This window comes from Lacerta agilis, chromosome 3 (genome assembly GCF_009819535.1).
Source record: "Lacerta agilis isolate rLacAgi1 chromosome 3, rLacAgi1.pri, whole genome shotgun sequence".
NCBI lineage: Eukaryota > Metazoa > Chordata > Lepidosauria > Squamata > Lacertidae > Lacerta > Lacerta agilis.
In genome coordinates, this window is record NC_046314.1 from 35,183,085 (window position 1) to 35,206,520 (window position 23,436).

The 23,436-nt window shown below is 40.3% G+C and overlaps 1 protein-coding gene across 1 annotated transcript in view; it reads left to right on the forward strand.

The window, feature by feature from the left end:
• RIMS1 (regulating synaptic membrane exocytosis 1) overlaps positions 1-23,436 on the forward strand; it is a 239,085-nt gene that overhangs the window by 121,578 nt on the left and 94,071 nt on the right. Inside the window, 11 exon segments of the mRNA XM_033143233.1 lie at positions 5,546-5,602; positions 9,734-9,801; positions 10,269-10,379; positions 11,485-11,584; positions 13,747-13,870; positions 16,552-16,598; positions 18,040-18,152; positions 19,672-19,802; positions 20,719-20,890; positions 20,999-21,155; positions 23,248-23,319. Of these exon segments, the coding sequence (XP_032999124.1) occupies positions 5,546-5,602; positions 9,734-9,801; positions 10,269-10,379; positions 11,485-11,584; positions 13,747-13,870; positions 16,552-16,598; positions 18,040-18,152; positions 19,672-19,802; positions 20,719-20,890; positions 20,999-21,155; positions 23,248-23,319 (1,152 nt within the window).

Consider the following 23,436-nt stretch of genomic DNA (forward strand, 5'->3'; position numbering starts at 1 on the left):
GAATCCCAGATGGGGAGAGTGCTGGTGTACTTGGCTCCTGCTTGAATGCTTCTCATGGGCCACAGTGAGAACAGGATGTTGGGCTAGATGGTCCTTTGGCCTCACCCAGCGGGAATGTTCTTAACCTGAAGGCTGGTAGAGAATGCAGACACTGTGTAGAAGGGAGAGGGGGAGAACCACATTGCTCTCCTGGGAGAAAAGGTGGAATATAAACATAAAAATAACAGGGGTGGTTGGTGAGGATGGGCATTCCAGAATGTGGCAGGATATTTTTAGAGTTAGTTTTTCAGGTATTAAGCATCTCCAAGTGATAGGTGTTTTATGCATGCTTGTTTCTTTACATTTTTTCCCCTTGCCCTTGTAAACCAGGGTCATGTATTATATCAAACATAGCATACAGGGGTGGGACAGGCAAAATTAGGCAAGAAATGTTGCCCCATCATGTGAGGTGAACCCGAAGCTTCACATTTTTAGCCATTTCTGGACCTGTTTTCTTCGTTCCAATAAGCACTCGAAATAACTAGTTAGTTAAATCAAATTAATGGTCTGATTTCTCCCAAATCATTGTTCGGTCATTGCCTTTTGTGAAAAACTTCCCACCCCCTGGTTTGCTGTAGGAGGGACTAGCAAGATGTCTTCACCCGTGTGATTGGAGCATGCCATGGTTCATTATGAGGAAAAGCCAATCAGAACCTTGACAAGTTGTCAGTAATTCTTGAACTGAAAAAAAGTAGAAAATCAGACTGTTGTGAAATGTTTTTCATGCTCAGAATGATTTAATAAGCTATAAAAAGAGGTATATATTTTTCCTGCAGCTCAGGAGATCAGACAGGGCTGCTTGTTTTCTTTTAATTACATCAGTACTACATAGAATTGTGGAGCTGGAATATATAGGAATGCAAACAGAATCAGGGCAAAGACCAGATTTTATTGGATATTTTTATGTGACATATGAACTCCTTTTTGGAGTTGGTGTTAGAAATAAATTAATTAATGTAAATATGTAATTTTACAAGCAGAAGAGGAATGAATTGGATCAAATTAATCCTCTAGTTTTGCTAAATCTTATGCTAAATTGGCCACTAGATGGAGTCTGTGCAATTTAAATTTCATCTGTCATTTCCCACAAATATTTTCTTCAGTTAGCTACTGCATATTTTATCTACAGTTCCAGAAACATCTGCTAATTCATTGCCAAATTTCATAAAAGCTTTATCGTACCAGAGACCTTTTTGATATGCAATTTCCAACAGCAGTTTTAAAGTCTTCTGACTCTGTACTTATATGGAAATAGAGTGTAGTTTTATTCACTAGTATGAATTTGAAAAATTCGCTGTAAGGGAGTCATATAGGGAGAATACTTCAACTCTCTTATCATTATTGCGTTTATGAAAGGGCTTGTTTTATATATCTCATGGATGATAAAGCTTATACATTGATTCATGAGTTAAATGTTTTTCTTGAACCAAGAACTCTGGCTGGAATATGCATTTGCACAAGGTTGACCAAGTTTTAGAGTAGTATTCTGGGCATGTAAGTAGCTACGGTACTATACATTAGTGGAGGGGTTGTAACCCTTTTTTGGTCCATGGGCATATTTGAGAACCAGAAAAAGACTAGAGTAAGGACCCTGCAACTTTCTCCTCCCCAGCTGCAATCTACCTTAAATTGACCCCTCACTACAATTAGGCTTGAAAAAATTCCTCTGTTGGCTGAAGGAGGTTTCTTTCCACTAAGGGAGTATAGAGGTATGGTGTATATGCATCCACAGGTGTCCCATTGGCAACCAATGTGTTAGCTGATACTCCAATGCTTTGAGTAGCTGTATCAGAAACTGTGTATAGTAATGGATGCAGTGACTGCTTTGTCACTATGATGCCACAATTTAGGTTTCGCTCACAGACCTGAAATGGTGCACCAGTGAAGCAGTGTGTTGTCAAATCTACCGCACCAGCAGTACCGAAATCATATTGAAATGCCCTTGACAGACTGAAACAGAACTGTAGCCATCTCTCTATGAGTTATTACTGACAGCCAATGCTAGACCTTTGGTTCTTGAACTTTTCTAGATAATAAATAAAGAGAAATGAGAACCTTCACCAAACACCTTTTAAAAGTTATGCCAGTGATAGCTTGCTTTGTTATCAACTTCTGCCCTTTGTCACACATTTATCCTTGAGAAGCCAATAGGAAGCATTGGTTGAGATGGGAAAAGAGATACCACTGGGACCCACCTTGTGCCTTCCCAATAACACCGTCTAATTCCTACATTCCTAGACCTAGGAAAAGGAAGTTGTAACTAGTCCTTCCAAAGCTCAGTACAGTACAGGATGTATCCTCTAAACCAATGAGGGCCATAAGGTGGTGGTGAGAGACAGGATGTTAGGGAAGCAGCGGTTTAGACCTGCGAACACAAACTTGCATCTAGGTGCTGGGGGGAATTGTCACAAAGCAGAAACTGTTGATGGATCCATATTTTTTGCAGTGAAACATAATGTGCCTTTTATTAATCACCTCAGCCTTAGAATCACAGACTTGGAAGGAACCCCACTACTGCAGCATCCACAACAGGTGGAATTCCAGCTTCAGCTTAAAAACTTCCAACAAAGGAGGGTCCACCACCAGCCAGGGCAATCTGTTCCACCATCAAACAGTTTGCACCATCCAGGAGTGTTTCCTGATGTTTACTCTAAATATTGTTTATTCTAATTAGAACCCATTGGGCGAGGTTGAGCCTTCTAGAGCAGGGGTGGCCAAGGGGGTGTCCTGCAGATGTCACTGATGGGAACTCCCATTATCCCTGGTTACTGGCTGTGCTGCTTAGACTGAATGAAATTGTAGTCTGTAACATCTGGGGGGGGCACCATGTCAGCTACTTCCTGCTCTGGAGCAACAGAAAATTAACGTGGTCCATCACCTCTCTCAAAACTATGTGGTATGTTCAGAACCTTTTCTCTGCTTGCTTTGTGAGAAGAAATGAAAACATTAACCCGTATTGTCCAGATTTCCTTTATCTGTGTCATCACAATCCTAATCGTAGCTTGGCCTAGAAAATTGTGATGAGGATTAGGATGTGTTGCTTGTGGCAACATTAGAGAAGTATTAAATATTATATAAAATCTGCCATTTGTTTTCTATAGGGGCAAATCAGGTCAAAAAAAGAATAAAAGCACTGCTGTGGAATGAAATTTGACCTAGTGCTTACTCTCTCTACCCTTCTCCTGTCTCTATGACCCCCCCCCTCCCAGGTCAGAGTCTGAATCATTTGGAGTTAGGTAAAATACATAGAAAATACATAATAATAATAATAATAATAATAGTAATAACAAATAAATAATGTTAATAAAAATACCCTTGATTATATTTTTCAGGGTATCTGGTTTATTAAATTTTCTTTTTAATGAACAGCAAATACTGCAATGTTCCTAACGGACATGCAGAACTCCAAATATATTAAGTTCCATGTCGACCCTGATTGCTGTATTTTCATTCAGGCATCAATTAAACTGCTTTAGCCATTCACTTGTTAGGAGTTTACGACGGGCTGATTTGAGGGTGTTGATAATGATTTGTATTTCAAATGCTGCATGGTTTCTGGTAGATTTTGTAGTAATTTCACAGTGCTGCTGGCTCAGATGTCTACCCGTAAGTCAGTGGAAGTCATGGCCTTGGGGTGGGGCCCTCCGTATAGCTTTGCAGCCCCTTCCTGTACCTGGTCCCCCTTTGCACAAGTAGTGCATTAAAGTATTTGTAGTGTCAACTAATTGCTACCATTGTGTTAGTACAGTGCTGACCTATAGTATATCACTGATAAATCTGTGAGATGTTATAAAAGGTAAAGGTAAAGGACCCCTGACAGTTAAGTCCAGTCATGAACGACTCTGGGGTCGCGGCGCTCATCTCACTTTACTGGCTGAGGGAGCTGATGTTTGTCTGCAGACAGTTTTTCCGGGTCATGTGGCCAGCATGACTAAGCCGCTTCTGGTGAAACCAGAGCGGCGCACGGAAACGCCGTTTGCCTTCCCGCCAGAGAGGTACCTATTTATCTACTTGCACTTTGACGTGCTTTCGAACTGCTACATTCAACTGCTATATTCAGCTACAAATATTATTTTGTCTCTCCCTGCCCCATCTGCATGGGAGACAAAACTGCTGCAAAGGGAAGGGACCTGTGCCAGCGCTAAGAAAATCTCCAACTGCCTAAGTGGTCCATGTGCTGTGAGTGCCCCTTGGCAGTTGCCCAAGGCTTGTCTCAGTCAGCAGGTGAAAGCAGCATCCAGTAAACATATGCCTTCTGGCTCAGCTTTAGCTGCTTTTGCCTTTGGACCGGGCAACCTGAGGAACAACTTCCTCAGGTTTGGCTTCTCTTCTTTATAACCCAATTCACACATTTCTGTGGTGGTCTCCTATCTGTGAATTAAGGGGGGGGGGGTGAGTCAGGTTTAATTTGTGTTGTGCCCGTGTTTAAATTGCACAGCAAAAATTCAGTCTAAATGTACTAAAGAGGAAGGATGGCTGCCGCATTGTTACAGATTGCATTGATACTTGTGCTTCGCATAGCATTTGTCTGTGTCAGGTACTGGCAGATAAAACATTTATTTTCCCATCTCTGTGGGCAGGGAGCAGTGTTTTGTTTGGGGGGGGGGTTCCCCTCCCTCCCCCTTCGTCAGACTGTCTCGTGAAGTCTCCTAAAATCATTAAGGATTCTCCGTAGTCAGAGAGGCTCTTTAGCATTGCACTGAGCACGTATAGATTAATGCAGTAATCAATGCTCTCTCCACACTGCAGAGATTTGTATTGATGGCTGTGGCTCTTGTGGCCTTGTTTGGTGTCACTGTTGTAGAGTGTTTGACATTGCAGAATAATTTGGCATTGGCTCAGGAGACAAGGACTACAGGGACTTGTCTTATAGACCTGGCTTTGTACTGATTTGTTTTTTGGAGGGGGGGTTTCCTCTCTCCCCCCCCCCCGCCCATTGCGGTTACGGCTTTGCTACAGTCGCAGGCTGGAATTCAGCAACCTGCTTGAAGTCGGTTCTGCTTGTTTAGGTGCTCTGAGCTGAAGCTGCTATGTTTGCTGGTTTCCTTCAGTTTCTTCTCCATACGGTGTATTCGGGGACAGGTAATCTAATGGTACTGTCAGAATGGGAGGCTGTAGATGTCTGTAAAATATTATTGCCGATCAGTCTGCGTTTTGAAAAGGCTTCTTCTGGTGGTGAAGTACAAGCATAAGGGGGGGGGGATAAAAAGAGCCCCCTTTGTTGCTCTTGTGGGGGGCGGGTGGGTTCCTTTACCCTTCATAATACCCATTCCTGATTTTTAATTATATCACTGTGTTTTAAAAATATAAGCTGACTTGTTCAACCATAAACATGTTTTTTGATTTTTAAAAAAATATATTTTAAAATAACCTGTCTGTAAATGTAATCCTGGACAGGGTAAATCTCATTTAGCCATAAACAATATTGCACGTTAGAGAAAGTAATCAGATTTCAGAGGTTTTGATGGTCAGGGAACATATAATCATTCAGATATATTATTTTTAGCTAATCTGTTTGGCAGAAGAGAGTTGGTGTGCCCTGCGTCTCCTGAGTCGTGTTGTGGTTAGTAAATTTCATAGCCTTCAAATTGCAATAATGCAGCCTGTGTATTATCATATAGTATGCTTTTGAATTAATTTATTTTTAAATACAATGTGCCCAGTTGAAAGCATTGCATTTCAGTTTTAGGTATTTATGACTCTAATCTTGAATGTATTCATTTTTTGACACTTTATATAGCAAACTGAACACAGGGAAGCTAAGGAGAAAAAGCAATTGACAAATTCTAGCCCAACCAACTTTTGTTAGCAATATCATATTTGCCATAAAAATAATTTTGTGAAAGATAAAGTGTCTGAGCATGTTTGTGAGAGAAATTGTATAATAGAGTAAACATTCTTGAATGCTGCTGTTAAAGTATCATTGTCATTATGAATTAGGGACTCCATTTAATATGTCAGAAGTGAAATGGGACAAATAACAATGAGAGGAGGTATATTGTTTGCTCTTCAGAGGGAGAAATCTGTGCCTGAGTGTGAATTTGTGCCAGTGCTCCTTCTTGTTTGTTGCTTCCTATCAGTTCCACCCATACTCCTGTTCCCTATACTGTATATTCAGGCTTCATCCTTTGAGGCAGGGTTGGCAACATGCTTGAGTGGGTCGTCAACTGATGCCTTTCCCTCATTGGCAATGTGGAGGCACTACTAACTGGTAATGCCTACAGTTGGGGGGCATGCAGGGTAGAATTCAGTACCAGTGAGCTCTGCCACAACATGTGCCCAAGTATGCCAGTGTATGGCACCAGATTTGCTTTGATGAGTATGCTGGCTTTGCACAACTACATACTTGCACACACCTCCTTCCATATTCACATGCCCATGCACTAAGTTCAGAGGGGAAGGACCTGCTCATGATCCCACTGTTAGCTGAAGTTTGTAGGGTGGGGTGCATGAGAGGGCCTTCTCTGTGGTGGCTCCCTACCTCTAGAATCCTTTGAGGTGTGTCTGGTACTGATACTACACTAACATTTTCATGACAAGTGAAGATGCACCTCTTTGCACAGCCCTTTGGGAAGGAATGAGAAGTGTGATGAGTCACTTGGCTGTTATAGTATCTAGGCTGCTTCAGTATTTTTTCCTCCCTGATTCTTTTAATTATACCATAATTTTAAAAGTAGTTGTATACTGTCAGGGAACTGTCCCCGGCTCAGCGCAGGGTGGTGGAAGGGCTCTCGGGATGTTACAGAGAGCCCCGGCCCCACCTGACCAGCAGCACCTCCTCGGCCAGTGGAGGAAGCAGCGAGGTCTCCAGTGGGGAGGGGCAGGCAGCTCCGGGTCTTGAGAGCAGAGGCTCTGGGGATGTTGGAGAGACCCTGCACTCCCCTCGCTCAGCGGGCAAGGAGGGAGACACGCCATTTCCGGTGCCCCAAGTACGCAGAGGGGTGAAGCGCAAGGAGGGGAGGCGGAGATTGGGGATACCCAAACTCTTATGTTGGGGTCACAGCCAGAAGGGGCCACTCCCAGATTCTGCGAGTGACTGATACAGACATGAACTTGTAGCTCTGCACTGTAAATAGCATGCACAATAAACCTGTTAAAAGACAGTTTGGAATCTTGCCTGGTTACTCGCGAGCAACCACCCCACGAACCTTACATATACATAATATGGTTTGTTGTTTTTATTTTATTTACTATACTTCATTTTAATGAAGGTGGGGTTTTGTTCTGCCCTGGGACTATCTGGTAAAGAACAGATGATAAATGTTAAAACTAAATAAATATGTACAGCCTTAATTTGATCTAGCATGTCGAAAAAGTGAGCAACTTTAGGAAAGATTCTGCAAGTTCAGCAACAACCCTAGCAAAAAAGCTCCCTAAACTATGGCTAATGTTAACTGTGGTTTGATGAAGAACATAAGAAGAGTTTGCAGCATGATGCCAATGGCCCATCTGGAGCAGCATCTTGTTCTCAGCTGGCAACTGGATGCCTTGGATTTTCAGTTTCATAATGCATTGTTTGGAGTTGGCTTGTTTCAAACAAACCATAGTTAAAGTTAAAATGGCCAATCTATGATAACACAGTAAACTGTGGTTAATCTAAAAATTAAAGCAGGTGCATCAAAAGCAGATTGGGGAAGGGTAGGCTCACTCTTGTAATATTAAACTTTGGTTTAACATAAGGGTGGCTATGTACTTGTACTGAGGTTTTGATATCAACCATGCTATATATCGGTATATATTTTAAAAATAAATAAGCCCAATGAGAAATAAATGTGCCATTGATGCTGATGCTGATGGTTGTTGTTGTTATTATCCACTCATCATCTGTATTACAGCTCTGTAAAGTAGTTTGACATTATTAGCCCCATATTACAGGTGTGGGTGGAGCTGAGGATAAGAGATAATGAATGAGCTGCTTTAGACTAACTAATGAATCCATGGCAGAGGTAAACCAGAGTCTGCACAGCTTGCATTACAATAGCAGAGTGGCTAACAGTGCAATCCTATGCATGTTTACTCAGAAGTAAGTTCTGCTAATTTCAATTAGACTTATTAGGTAAGTGTGCAGAGAATTGTGCTCCAGCTTGCCTTTACAAGGAAGTATCTTCTTGTACAGAATCCTGATTGGTATTCTAAACTGCAATCTCTGCGAATTGATTACTATAATTCATTTGTTGGTCATCATTGCATAACACAGAAACATATGCATCTCTCTCCATCACTTCACATCATGTAATTCATTCATCTTTTCTATCTACCCCTTTTACTTGTGTGTCATCTCATCAAGTACATTTCCAGTTTTGCCTCCATTATTCAAATAATATTGTGTATATATACCTACTACATACCGCACAAAATTATTTTAACTACTATCAATCGCTTACTAGTACAGCTATGTGTATGTCACACATTGTAGCTTTGGTTGCTTCTGTCTCCCCCAAATAGTGAGATGTTCAGAGCAGTTTTACTGGAAATTGATTATGATGGTGTGCTATTTCTGAGTTGGAGCCAGCTGAAGTTAGCTGAACTTGAGTTCCATTGAAATCAGTAACACAAGTTAGCCATCATTTAAGTGCCATTGATTTAAATAGGAACTATCTGCAGCTAACTTTAGCCTGAAATACAGTCCTATGTATTTGCAAATGTACACAAGTAGGCCATATGGGGACCTGGAGCAAGCATGCAGCTGCTCAAAATTTACTGCAGTTGGAAATTGTGGGATTGAAACAACCAAGCTTGTGTTTATAGCATGCAAGTAGAGTGTGTTGTTTTATATGCAGAGAGGTCCAAGGTTCAACCCCAGGCACCTCCATTGAAATCATCTCAGGTTACAGGAAATATGGTACCTGAAATCCAGAAGAAATGCTATCAGAATGGAACTAGATAGGCCAGAATAAATAACCCAGTTCTGCTTGATGAAATGAGCTATATTGGGACATGGGCTCATCTTTCTCTTTCTCTGATATGACTGTGAGGAAGATTTTGGTTTCACTTAACTGTAGCTTAAACCCAACAAACTGGTTAATCATAAGCATGGTTTGTTTGAAACAAGCCAGTTTCAAAGCATGGATTATGAAGCTGACTTGTTTAATCAAACCGCAGTTAACATTAATTAATGTTAACTCTGGTTAACCTGAAACTGTAGCAGAAGCTTCATATTTCCTCCTTGTGCTTGTGCTGAAGGAGAGAATAAGAGCATCCAAACATGGGTAGGAAGACTTGACTCAGTCTGGTATTGCTAAACTATGATTTAGCACACATATGGGGAAGCTGTAGTCTTCTATATGTTGTTGAGCTACAACTCCCATTGTTCCTGACCACGGGCCACGCCAGCTGGGTCTGATGAGAGTGAAAGTCCAACAACACCTAGAGGGCCATATGTTCCTCAGACTTGATTTAGGATGTCATCTGAATGTGGCCAATCTGAAGTATCTCCTTGTAATTTTTATATGCTAGCAACATCAGCATCTTGAAACACTGTAATATAGAAACTGTTTTAACAAATTACAAACTCAACCAAAACAAAAACTCAATCATCATGCAAGATCTGCAGTTGAATAGGGAATTGTATATTATTATTATTATTATTATTATTATTATTTCTAAATTCAAACACTAAATTTAGTTCAGCTCATAATACAATTAATGCATTTCCTTCAGAATACACATTTCTTTCATTTCCTATATTTTCCAGGTGATTTGGATTATTACTGGCTTGATCCTGCCACGTGGCACAGTAGGGAGACATCTCCTATTAGCTCGGTAAGAAATATGCCAAATTGGTCTATTGGATTAAATTAAAATAAATGATTTTTTATTATTATCTATCATTATGGTGTTGGTTGGTTCTTAACATGATAATATGAAAAAGACTGTGACATAGTTGTTTTTATGAATAATCCACAAAACATCTTTAATAGGTAGGATATTTTTGTAAAACAAACAAACTGCTCCTTCATTCATTGAATAAACTTAATAGAAAAATATATGCTAAACCGTAATGAGTTGTATACTTTGTCTTGGATCATAAGTGTGCCTTCCATTCTAAGTATTATGCTGAAGACAGCAAACAGTTTAAATAACCAGCATAGGCAACATGCAGTTCATTGATAACTATAAAAATAGATGCCCAACATCTTTATTACATCAGAAAAAAGAGTGTGGCTATTTTACTTGGTTTGTATGCATAAACAGGAATTTGCTTCTCCTTGTTTGTTTATTTTTAATAGCATCCTGTAACGTGGCAACCATCTAAAGAGGGAGATCGCCTAATTGGTCGTGTTATTCTCAACAAGAGAACAACTATGCCAAAGGAGTCAGGTGCATTGCTGGGACTCAAAGTAAGTACTGTGGAGGTTAGGCTGTAAATTCATTCCAATATATTTTAGAGGTTGGCTGTGGCCTCAGCGAGAGAACTAAGTGATGGGTGGTGTCTCCTCCTCAGGGTACTAAACTTATATTTGGTTTTTGGACCTTGTGGTAGGGAAAGAGGAAAAGGATGCTGAGCCAGTCCACACCTTCCCAAGTATGAAAATAGAATCATGAGCCATAGAAATATATTTGGCATTTCTGCCCCTTTAATGTTGGGGGCAGGGGCCTGACATAGATATAATTTGCAGATGGACATACATTAGCTCAGCAGCCTTTTCTGACCTTTCTCTTCCCCCCTGTGAATTCCTAATACAGACAGATGAATTCCAAACTCCTTTCCAAATAGGGGAACATCTCCCTTCATTAAGAAGACTGAATGCGTATCAGGTTGCCGGTTCAAATAGCCATGGACTGAGCATTGTATGTTCTTTCATATTAAGGTTCAAGCTGGCCATAACATTTAATTAGAGCTTAATGGGAAGTGGAAAATAACAATCATAAGATTATCATCCTACTAGATCAGACGGAAGGGCACATTAGTCCTGCATTCTGTTCCCACAGAGGCCCAATCAGGAACCTATGTGATTCCCACAAGCAGGACACAGTTGGAAGTAGCATTGCTTCTGAATACCAGTTGCTGGAAACCCAGGAGGGGAGAGGGTTCCTGTGCTCGAATCCTGCTTGCTGTTTTCTCACAGGAATCTGTTTGGCCACTTTGAGAACAGGATGATGGACCAGCATGAGCCATTGGCCTGGTCCAGCAGGCTTTCCAAACGTTCATAATACGTGTTTTGACCTAGAATCTGTTTAAGTGTTAATATGAATATGAGAGCTTATAGAAATATAGTTTTGCATGTATAAGGCCTATGAACATTACATAAAATATCACTTCAGCAAGGACTGTTTTAACTTTGAACTTGTGTGTAAACATTCGTGTGTGCGTAAACATTCTGGTCAGCAAGTCGTGATAGGTAACTTGCAGCTGTCTATTGGATTAAATAGTTTTTCATTGCATTCCTTAAAATGTAATTTGCTGTATTCTGAAAACTGACACTTTCCCCTCCTCCCACTCAGGTTGTAGGAGGAAAAATGACTGATTTAGGACGACTTGGTGCCTTCATTACCAAAGTAAAGAAAGGTAGCTTGGCTGATGTGGTGGGACATCTAAGAGCAGGTAACTCAGCCACTGAATTTTTATTTTTTATTTTTTTGATGTTGCGAAAACAGCACTACTGTTGTGTTTTGTGCTGCATTTACAGCAGGAACGCCGAACTTTTTCGGGACCACATTTTGCCATAAACCTTCTGGGGGCCAGAGCTGGGTGGGGGCAAAGACCAAAGCAGGCAGAGCAACAGATTTGACCCTTACGCACTATGTACAGTGGGCTACCTTCCAGTCATGCAAAAGTCAGAGGTTCTTACATCTACAGACAACACACACCACTCCCCAACCTTCAGCTTGGCATTATGATAGTTACAGGACATGTTTCAGTCAAGCAGCAGTTCTCATGGGGAGTGTGGAGTGGGCTCAGTGTGGGGCATGGTGTGAGGACAGGGCTTGAGTCCTGGGGAGGGAGCAGGGCATGGGGAGAGTCCCAAGGCCCAGACAGAGAGGCCTGGAGTGCTGCATTTCATCTCCAGACATGAGGTTCCCTATCCCAATTTAAATTTTGCAATAAAACATTTCAGTCTAATGTGATGGTAGCAATATATTGATAATCACTATCATTACTGTCAGCAATAGTGTGCAGGTTGCCCTTAGAAGCAGCTATTTATATATGGTGAAAATAAAAAAGCATTATATTTATATAAAGCATTGGAAGGACTTCCCTATGTATGCATTAAACATTTAATAACATGTTTAATTTTTAAAATAGTATTTAAATATTAAATGTTGACATTATTATCAAATTGCTTACATGAACAAAAATGGGCCCTAAATAAATCCACCCAGTTGAGTGCACTGATCCCCATGAGAAGAAGCACCTTTAGATTGCATGCTTGATGCCCTCTGCTTAAGTGAACATGGAAGTCTGAAAATAAATGGATACATGCAGTGCTTCTGCAGATCTGCTTGGGGGCCAGAGCTATGCTAGTGCCTGGGCTCCCCATTCTGTGTTAGGTGGACAGAAACTTCGGAATTCAGAAGGAAATCGTCTTCGGTGCAGTAAAGGACTTCTTATAGAAAATGATGGGAAGTGATGAAAATTGGGGGCTTTGCAAATTTTTTGGATCTGTGGATTTTATTTCCATATAGATAGCTCAGGTAGCACATGAGACTCTTAATCCAAGGGTTCAAGCCCCATTTTGGGTGATAGATTCCTGCACTGCAAGAAGTTGGACTAGGTGATCCTCAAGGTCCCTTCCAACTCTACATTTCTGCGATTGTGTTTGTATTCAGGGTGTTAGCAGAGTACACTGTATACAAAATGAACTGAACAAAGCTTTGACGTGAGGATCGTCAAACAGCAGTCTGCTTGTCATGATAAAGAGCCAGGGCTATTTGAGCAGCCTCTTTGAACATTGAAACCCCTTAAGAAAGTGTTGGTGTTTGATTGGCCACTTGGAGGAGCTTACTTCTGTCTACATGCATTGGCCAGGAGGATGCTTCTCATAGAATCATGGAATTGTAGAGTCAGAAAAGACCCGAAGGGTCATCTAATCCAACCCCCTGCAATGCAGGAATCTCCTGTCTGGTCGGCATACGAAGAGATCACTAGCATACACAGAAGATAGATTCTGTCGCAAATTTAGTTTTGCACAATTAAAATGGATTAAAGTGCTCTGGCACAACAAATGCACTTAATAAAGAGCCAGACATTTTATGATAGGGAAAATGATGAGAAAATGCACTAGAAAAAAATGAGATAATGTTCAATTGATGGGAAGTCATATAACCTTATTGCAACTAAACAGGATGAATGCTCAATAAATAGTGGGTGTTGAATAACAACAACAGCAACAACAACAACAACAACATATTATTTATTTATTTATTTATTTATTTATACCCTGCCCATCTGGCTGGGTTTCCCCAGCCACTCTGGGCAGCTTCCAACAAAAGATTAAAAATACATTAAAACATCAGTCATTAAAAACCTCCATAAACAGGGCTACCTTCGGATGTATAGCCTGTGCATAAACAAATCAGAATGGATGCTAAATAAAGAGCAGGCACTGTATAACTTCTACACAAGCTTTCTGCAAAATTATCAGGATGAATAAACTGGGCATCTGTAAGCCTGGAAAAGAAAGCTTGCTTTTTTGTATTTGTGTGTACTTGTGCAAAGTGATATAAAAGGCAGGAAAGAAAACCTTCTTTGTGTTTACATTCAAGGTGATGAAGTTCTAGAATGGAATGGCAAACCGCTTCCTGGAGCTACAAACGAAGAAGTTTACAACATTATTTTAGAATCAAAATCAGAACCTCAAGTTGAAATTATTGTTTCAAGGCCTATTGGGTAAGGTTTGAATCACTCGTTTTGTAAATGCACCCCCCCCCCCCGGTCATAACTACCGTATGTAAGCATTTCTCTGTGTGACTCAGTCTATGCGCACACACATACATTCCCCCTCTCAATCTTCTCTCTCTCTCTCTCTCTCTCTCTCTCTCTCTCTCTCTCTCACACACACACACACACACACTCACACACACACAACTTTTCAGACATTTCGCAGGAGAAAGTAAAGGAGTTGGGTTAACTTGGAGGGCTCCCCCAACGCATGTCACCATGTCAATCTCCTTTTAATTTGTGGAAGGCAAATGTCTGCCAGAGGAGCCTTTTGTATTCATGAACTCCCATCCCCCAACACTCATTTTAGAATCCTGATATTCCATTAATGCAAAAGGCTTCATTTTGCAGCTTGTCTCCTTTCATGAGCTGGAAGGTGATGAGATTAGTGATGGAAGGGTAGCACAGCTTGCATGCTTATCTTTGGATTGCCCTCTTGAGAAAACCACATTGCTCTGTATAGAGTTTGTGCAGGGATGTGCAGCGTTTTAAGACTTGTAGCTAAAACTGTAAATATATGGAGGAGGGATAGGGGTTGGGATTTTTAATGATTATTGTACACAGGTTCCACAGGTGTCACGACATTCTCCTTCAGATTTTGCTAAATCCATGTAATCACACAAATACTGCAGCCACGAGGTCAGACATGGAGGAAAAAAAGTTGAGGGTTGTGTTTCTGTGGCATTACTGTGGCACAGACAACAGTTCCCTGGATTCTGTGCAACCCACAATGCTTCTTTATGTGTGACAGTATTCAAGGCCTGTATGCAGAAAGTGGCTTGCCCATATCATGCAGCTTAAATCTATTGAACAAGTCTCTATGCACCATATCTGGATATCATCCACACATGCTATGCCTAAGACCCCTGGCAAGATCTAGCAAAATCTCATGCTGCCAGGGGACTTTATAGATTTTTGTGAATCCCCAACATAAAATTATGGTAAATCCCCACCCAAATGTAAAAGGGCAAATAAAATCTTTTTGGACTGAGAGCCACTAATAGGAAGCATGTTTTGCTGTTTCAGAGGCTAATGTATAAGAACTGCATGTAAATCTGTAACATGATGCTATACATCAGATGTGGGAAACCTTTGGCCCTCCAGATGTTGCTGAACTACAGCTCCCATCATCGCTTACCATTGGTTAAGCTTCCTGAGGCTGATAGGAGCAACATCTAGAGGGCTAAATGTTCTCCACATCTGCTGTACAATGTCCATTCAGAAGTAAATCCTACTGAGTTCAAGGGTGCTTACTCCCAGGTAACTGTGTTTAGAATTGCAGCCCTATTTAGGGATATATCAATTTCCATGTGTATTGTATTTCCATGTGTATATGCATTTATTATTATTTTTACCTTTTCCATATTTTCTTGGTCCCCCCCTTTGTTATTGTAAGTTTTTTTCATAGGCTTCATTCAGCAAACTCCTTGAGACGCGTGTATAAAAACTTCTAGTGAGTTACACAATTTGTGTCATTTTCAAAAAGTCAGAATCACTAGCTGTAGATAGCTGTCACCCTTCTATTCTCCAACATGTTTCCCTTTGTTGTGTGATTTTACAAATATTGTGGAACATCCAACTGCAATACTAACCTGATAGTGTGTCCATATTGAAGTTGCTGCCTGTGTTGTAATCATTGTCAAAACCAAATGCACATTAGTGATAAATCCCTTAGGATCATCAAGTTCTATTGTAAATCCCAGCTTTACTAATGGGAAAAAAGGAATCACGTTTGGAAATTTGGAAGGAGGAGGGAAGAGTTTCATGAATGGGGTGTGGGATTTTGTTATACTTACCTTACTTTTGAGGTGGCCAAAGTCTTCTGTGAATGTCTTTTCTTTCATTCTACAAATCATCTCTCTGGTGCTGGAATTTTCAGCCTTCCTAGGTGTCTGTAGCTCAATAAAATCTCAGCTGGGCTTTCCTGTAAGCATGGGAATGTGGAGAGACTGCATACACTCCTCCTGATAGATTGTTGTTTTTGTTGTTAAATGTGATCTTTTCACTTTAAAAGAAATCAGTGCGGAGAGGATTTTTTAAAAATGGATTTTTTGCTGAAACAAAATCAGCAAGTGCTCCAATCCCAGAGGCTTGGCAACCTCCCTGGCTTCCCACACTTTAGCTAAAGCCTAAATGATGGTGTCATAAAGTATCACTCCCTGTAGGGCTTTCTCAGATCAGGAAATACAGGCACCCAGGGAGGCTGCAGACTACTAGAGAAATGTGTAATGGAAAGAAACACACACAGTGCCCTCATCTCCCTCACAACAATTAGGTAAGCTCAGCCCTGTGCCATCAAAATTCTAAAGAAAATTGAAAGACATTGTAAAGCAACCTGGGAATGAAGAAGGAAGATGAAGCCTCTTATGCAAAAAAAAAAAAAAAAGAGAGAGAGAGAGAAAAGGTATCGGCATAGCACTATGAGAGAAAAGTTAAAGTAGAAACAACAATATATCTAACGAAGATGTATCAAAGACCTGTAAGTGTGGGATTTTTCAGGGGCATGAGTGAAAATCTGAGGGTAATTATTGTTGAAAATTAAGTAATCACCTCCCTCTAAAATTAGTCCATGTGTTTGTTTTGTAGAGAAACTGTTCAGGTTTTTTCTAATTTTTCTTTACCTATTTTAGTGACATTCCAAGGATTCCCGAGACTTCTCATCCTCCACTAGAATCTAGTGAGTATTTCATTTGTTCTTGCTTATGCTTAGATCGACACAAAATTATTTAGCAGAATTTATGCAGCATTATGCAGTCTGTTAGCACAATCTTTGTCTAAAACGACGTTTGATACCACTGGGTTCAGTCCACAAAACGTTGGTGCTGATATGCCTACACTTTCAATGGTGAGAACTCTCAAATGTCATCACCTGAACTGATTGTTTGAATTCACTTCCAGTTTAGACAAGAAACTAGCTAGGTTGTTTCTTCTGTGGTGTGGTAAAATTCCACATGAAAATGATCTTTGAGGGAAAAAAGAATTTTTCAGTGAGAAAACGTAACTTAGAGTCTTCCTGTGGTATCAGTTCCCTGAATTGCAAATGTGTATCAACTTTCACTCCAGGTTTTGCATCAGTTGCAAAAACTGAAGAAAAATTCAACACCTGTTGTGTGGTATATAGTTGCACAATCATAACAGGCCCACAAGAGGTCATAATCCATTTTTCCTGCATGTGCCACATGAATATTTGTGAAATTTAGGGTGATAGCCAATGTTAGTTCTCAGCCCATCAATTTCAATAAGATTACTCAGAGTACAACTTAGTTGAGTATCACTCATAGTGTTGTTATTCTCTGAACATCTCTAGCATTCCACTACCAACTTTATTTCTGATTAACAAATGGTGACAATAGTACTCCCTTCCCACATCTTATTTATTTATAAAATTATGAGTCAAATTTTGGCCAAAAAATGACCCCCAAGGCAACTTACATTTTGCAAACCTTTTATTTTAAAGTTTAGATAAAATCTTTGACACATTTTAGCAAAGAATGTCTTGCCCATTCTTACTCTTTTTTTAATTACTATACTGTACCGAGTATATTCTCCCTCGTAGCGAGATTATCTGTCTCCTTGATATTGGATGGAATATTGATACTGAAAATAGCCTCGGGATTATGACTTGACTGACCAAGTGGAAAGGCTGTCAGTTTTCTTATTTTGTTTTTGCATCTGCTCAAGATCAAATGCTTTGTTGAAAATCCAGCATTTAATGACATTTATCAGAATTTTCAAATGTTTATTTTTCTTCCCTTTCCTGCTCCTCTTTTTTTCTATCATTTCCCCTTTCTATAACGATTTGAAAATAAATAAATGTGCAGCTATGGAAAATGGGCTACAAAGGGAAGGTACTTTGCTTCTTTTATCATAACCATCATTGCTGTTGTTATTTTGGCGAAGACTCTTTTGTCACCCTCCCCTCATTTATTTCAAAAGAGAATCTTCTTTCTCATGTTGAATAGTCAACCCATTGATTTTGGCATCTCAGAGTAGTTGCTTCAGTGTGTGCAATGCTACATGTTAAAAGTAGCAGCAGTAATGAAATTGTTTTTGGTGTATCTTGCATTAAACTGCTGTCTCTTCCCCCCTCACATTCTCTCCCCCCCCAATCCTTACAGGTTCTAGTTCATTTGAATCTCAAAAAATGGAACGGCCATCAATTTCTGTTATTTCCCCTACTAGTCCTGGAGCCCTAAAAGATGCTCCACAGGTCCTACCTGGGCAGCTCTCTGTAAGTACAAAATGGTGTTCACCAGCAGCACATTTAATTTGCTGTTTTTGTTCAGGTATAGGTTACAAAACTGAGCAGATTAGGAGGAAAATGTCAATGAAAATTTTAGCCTTTCCTTTTCGTTTTTTATTTGACGTCTGTGCAGCCTAAATTGTATGCAGAAAAATGTTTTTATGAACATTTTGGAAGCAATGCTTTTGTATGAACGTTCATCACTAGATCGTCCCATGATGACTTGGATGTATGCATAGGCTATCCCAGATATAACACCACAAATAAAACTTCCACATTACCTCCTGTCCTCTTGATTTCCCCACACTTGATTGCTGCGCAGTCAGATGTGTGAACTGACTCAATGGAAACACCTCCACGTATAGCAGGGCTGGTTCTACAGTGCAGCAAGTTGTAGGAGGGTAGATGAAGGCGAGAACTGGTGCGGCAAAACTTTTGGCCCTAGTAACGGGTGGGGGAATCATTTCAGGCAGCAAAATGTACTGATCTGGGGTAGCTTATTTACACATGCATGTCATCCCTTGATATAACAGTCATCAAGCGATAAACATGCATTAATAAGAACATAATAAGAGTTCTCCAGGATCAAACAAAAGGTCCGTCTAAGTTTGACATCCTGTTTCCCACATTGGTGAAGCAGATGCCTTTGGGCAGCTGGCAAGTAGAGGCTGAAGACAATTAGCCTCTCCCATTGTTGCTCCTCAGCAGCTACTGGTCAGTGGCATCCAGGTTACCTGAAAGATCACCTCATTTTATCCCCTTTGGAGGTCTTGTGCTTCAATCAACCGCCTAGGTCGGCAGAATTTGCATTAGAACAGATGCCACATAATACCCATTCTGCTTTTGTAAGAATTGAAACTCCCTGCCTATTGATATCAAGCAGGCCCTTTCAATGTACTCCATTCCACACTGGGTAAAAACATTATTGTATAGACAAGCCTACCCAGATGTTTCAAAAGTGCACCCATGCTTTTCAATTGTCTTTTAAATCTGTGAACTCTCTATACTGTGCCTGTTACAAGGTGGGGATGGGACTGCTGTCTGTTTTAGCTTTTTGTTGATCTTAATTACTGTGTTTTATATCATACCTGCCCTGTAAACTGTCCAGGGGTATAGCCATCATGACTATTCACCATTAACAGGCTCATCCTCCATGTCTAATCCTCTTTTAAAGGCATCTGAGCTTATGACCATCACTAGCTTCCTTTGGTATTGAATTTCATAAATTAATTAAATGCTGTGAAAAGAAATACTTTTGTTTGTCCCGAATCTCCTGCCCATCAGTTTCAGTGGATCATGCCCAAGATCTTACTAATTAATCAAGTATATTGTGGTTAGGCTTAAGTGAGGAGTGGATATTTAAATTTACAATACTGTATTTTATTTTTGCCATTATAAAATGAGCATATTTTTACCCTAGCTCAGGTCTCAAGGATCTGATTGGATATGAAGCCAAATGAATGCATTTTCTGGACTGATAATTTACAATTATTTTATAACATTTTAGGTAAAGCTTTGGTATGATAAAGTGGGGCATCAGTTAATAGTGAATGTTCTTCAAGCAACAGACCTGCCACCCAGAATAGATGGACGCCCAAGGAATCCTTATGTAAAAATGTATTTCCTTCCAGACAGAAGGTAGCTCTTTAAATGAAAAACATGCCCTACTGAAAAAATAGTTTGAAAGAATATATTGCTATATGTTTATATGCTTTTCTAAAAGTGCCATGAAAAATCAATCTATGAATTAGAGTAATTTACTCCAGTTCCTCATGACTGTTCTAAGGGCCATCTTTGAATAAGGGTTAATACCACGAACTTTTATTGCGGGAGCAGTCAGAATCCTTTTCAATGGAAGCGATTTGTAGGAAAAGAAACTTTCCATGATGGAAATAATAATAATAATAATAATAATTTTTTATTTGTATACCGCCTTTCTATCTTATGATACTCAAGGCAGTTTACATGCAGAAGAAACAAAAAATGTACATCTTATAACAATCTAATGCAATACAAAAATGTGATAATAAAGCAAAACTTTAAAATAAGCAACTTACATCAAAAAGTAACATTCAACAATTATTAGAGTAATATAAAATAATATCAACATATAAAAGTTAAACAGAAATCCACTCAGCATTTACAATAAACAATTTCTAAACCAATCAATAAAACAACGGCAAGCCACAGTACATAAAAAAGTTATCCTGGCCCAAGAAAAGGGGGAGAACCCTGCCTGATGATCTGGAGAGAAGCTCCCAGTCAATGCTGAGCTAGATGGACCAGTGGTCTGACTCAGTATAAGGCAGCTTCCTATGTTTATAGTTGCTGGACAACCTGAATGTCCCCATTCAGCCCTTTTGACTGCAGAGCAGCACTGCTCTGTGGCTGAGAAACAAGGCCACTGGTCAGCTGAGTAGTGCTCCCTTACCTCACTTTGCAGCTACCAGGGGTAGCCCAGCATAATAAGTATGGTAGTAGTAGGGGGTGAGTCTTGCTTTCTGCATCATGATTTACAACAGTGTTTTTTTGTTTTTTTGTTTGTTTGTTCCAGTGATAAGAGTAAGAGGAGGACCAAAACGGTAAAGAAAAGCTTAGAACCAAAATGGAACCAAACTTTTCTCTATTCCCATGTGCACCGTAGAGATTTTAGAGAACGGATGTTGGAGATCACAGTTTGGGATCAGCCCAGAGTGCAAGAAGAAGAAAGCGACTTTCTTGGGGAGGTGAATGCACATACGTTGGCCCTGCAAACTAGTTCTATTTTAGACATGTAACAGGATCTCCAGAGCGTTTTGTTTTCTGTTGATGAAGCTTGCTACCTTTCCCCATAGATCCTTATAGAGCTGGAGACAGCACTTTTAGATGATGAACCACATTGGTATACGCTGCAGACGCATGATGAATCCTCACTACCTCTGCCTCAGCCATCACCTTTCATGCCAAGGAGACATGCCCATGGTGGAGAAAGCTCTAGCAAAAAATTACAAAGTAGGTCCACGACTCCTTTTCCCTTTTCGGCTAGTTTGTTATGATAACAAAGACGTACTAACACATGTTCAATATGTGTTAGAACATATAAGCAGCTGCTTTCTTTAAAAGGTTCCAGAGTTTTACTTGAATGAGAATGGGTGTGAAAATTTCAGCTTGGATCCTAAGATAAGTTTAGGACGTTCACAGAAGAAAGGTTTTCTCACCACTGCAGCCATCTGCATCTAGGGATGGGGAAGAAATTGAGTTCAGTTCACATTTAAAGAGGAATCTACCTTATTACCACTTTCTGAAACAATATGCTTTAGCTGAGATTCCAGCATTGCAGGGGGTTGGACTAGATGACCTTTGGGATACCTTCAGACTCTACCATTCTATAATTCTGTTATTCTATGCAAACCGAAACACCACTGTGCTTTGAAATTTGCTCTTCTCTGAATTTTGCAGTAAAGTTCTCCAGCGTGTACAATGTGTACAAAAATGTATCCGCAGGCGATGACCATTTTAAGTGCGTCCAACTGACACATGGTCGCCGACTCGTGATCACAAGTCCTTATCTTAACTTAAGAATGAAAAAGCAAGAAACTGAGAGAAACCAATTGACGGATTCACCGATCCCGTTTTGCGACCTACCAAAAGCCTCTCTTGAACTATGTGGGACGTGTACAGGGAGCTGCTGGGGTAGACCCTCTAGAGCTGCATTTTTCAACCTTGCGTCTCCAGATGTTGTTGGACTACAACTCCCAACATCCCTGACCACTGGTTCTGCTAGCTAGGGATGGTGGGAGTTGTAGTCCAACAACATCTGGAGGCATAAGGTAGAAAAAAGGCTTCTCTGGAGTGTCTTTTTGGATGTTCACAGGTGGCTACAAAGTGAGGGGAAGAAACTCCCCACCCCCAGCAAAAGTCCTCTTACCTTAGGATCCAAGCATTGATAAACAACAGCACTGAGCAGCATACACACCCTCAGTGACCTTTACCGTTTCCATATTAGTTCACTTAGCTTATGCCAACTTGGTTGTTGCTAACACAATGTGGCTGTCATCTTCAGTCCAATTTATTTTTAAAGTATTACACTGTATTCAGCAAGTGGGGTCCTGTAAATGTCACTGGAAGATTATGACATTTGATTCTTGGCTGTTGGCACTAATATTCAGTATATAGCTCTGGCTACTGCATTTGTGGCAATGTATTTGAAACTATATACTAAGTTTTAAAGTCCAACGAAAGGTCCAAGTTCCTTTGACTTTTCAACAACTTTCAGGACCTTGGCTGTTCTCTAGCCCAGAAAATGTGTTCATGGGAGTGGGGAACTCAACAGAGTCCAAGAAAAGAAGTCCATGAAAAGCTGAACTTTAAAGCCCTACATGGTTCTTTATCAGCTAGAAACACTTGATTTCAGGCATGGAATGTAACTTTAGGCTAGGTTGGGTATGGGTTATGAGAGGCCCCTACCAGTCACATGGACCAGGGGAAGGCAGGCTTCCATACAAGTTGCTGGAAACTACAAGAGAGGGGTACTTTTGTGATTGGTCCCTGCTTGCAGGCTTCCTGTAGGCATCTGGTTGGCCACTGTGAGAAAGGGATGCTCGACTAGATGGGCCTGATCCAGCATGCTGTTCTTACATTATTAACAGCCTCTGACACAATATAGTGACTGTTGCTGGATAATATGAACCCACAACCTCATGGATCATTTTAGTAAGACAATGTTGCACTGGTATGTGAGGCAGAGCAGTCAGGTTCTGCCCCTCATGGCAGACATTTTATTTCACTTTTCCACAGCTATGCAAGTTACTGTTTGCACTGCTGTAGATAATGTCAGCCTACTCATCCAGGCTGGCAAAAAAAATTTTTATTTCAACAGAACTTGTAAGTATACTTGGGACTGGTGCCATTATCCATGTACTATGTCTCCTTTCTGAGCCATTTTACAATAGGTTTTTTTAAATATATATATAATCTTGTTTTAAAATATGAATGCATCCCATATTTGACTCTCCATAATGACAAGAATCTTTACTTAAACTTATTTCTGCCCTTTACAAAAGAACCAAGTATACAGGTATCTATTTGCCTTACTGTTGCACAGGATCTCAGCGAATCAGTGATAGTGACATCTCAGATTATGATGTTGATGATGGTATTGGAGTAGTTCCTTCAGGTGCGTGGGTGAAGAGCATGGTCCTACATCCTTTACTTTTGCTTCTCCCTTCCCCCTTCCAGTTTGGTTTTCTAGAGTTTTCAAAGGTGATGAATTGGGAGATTATGTTTTCTAGAA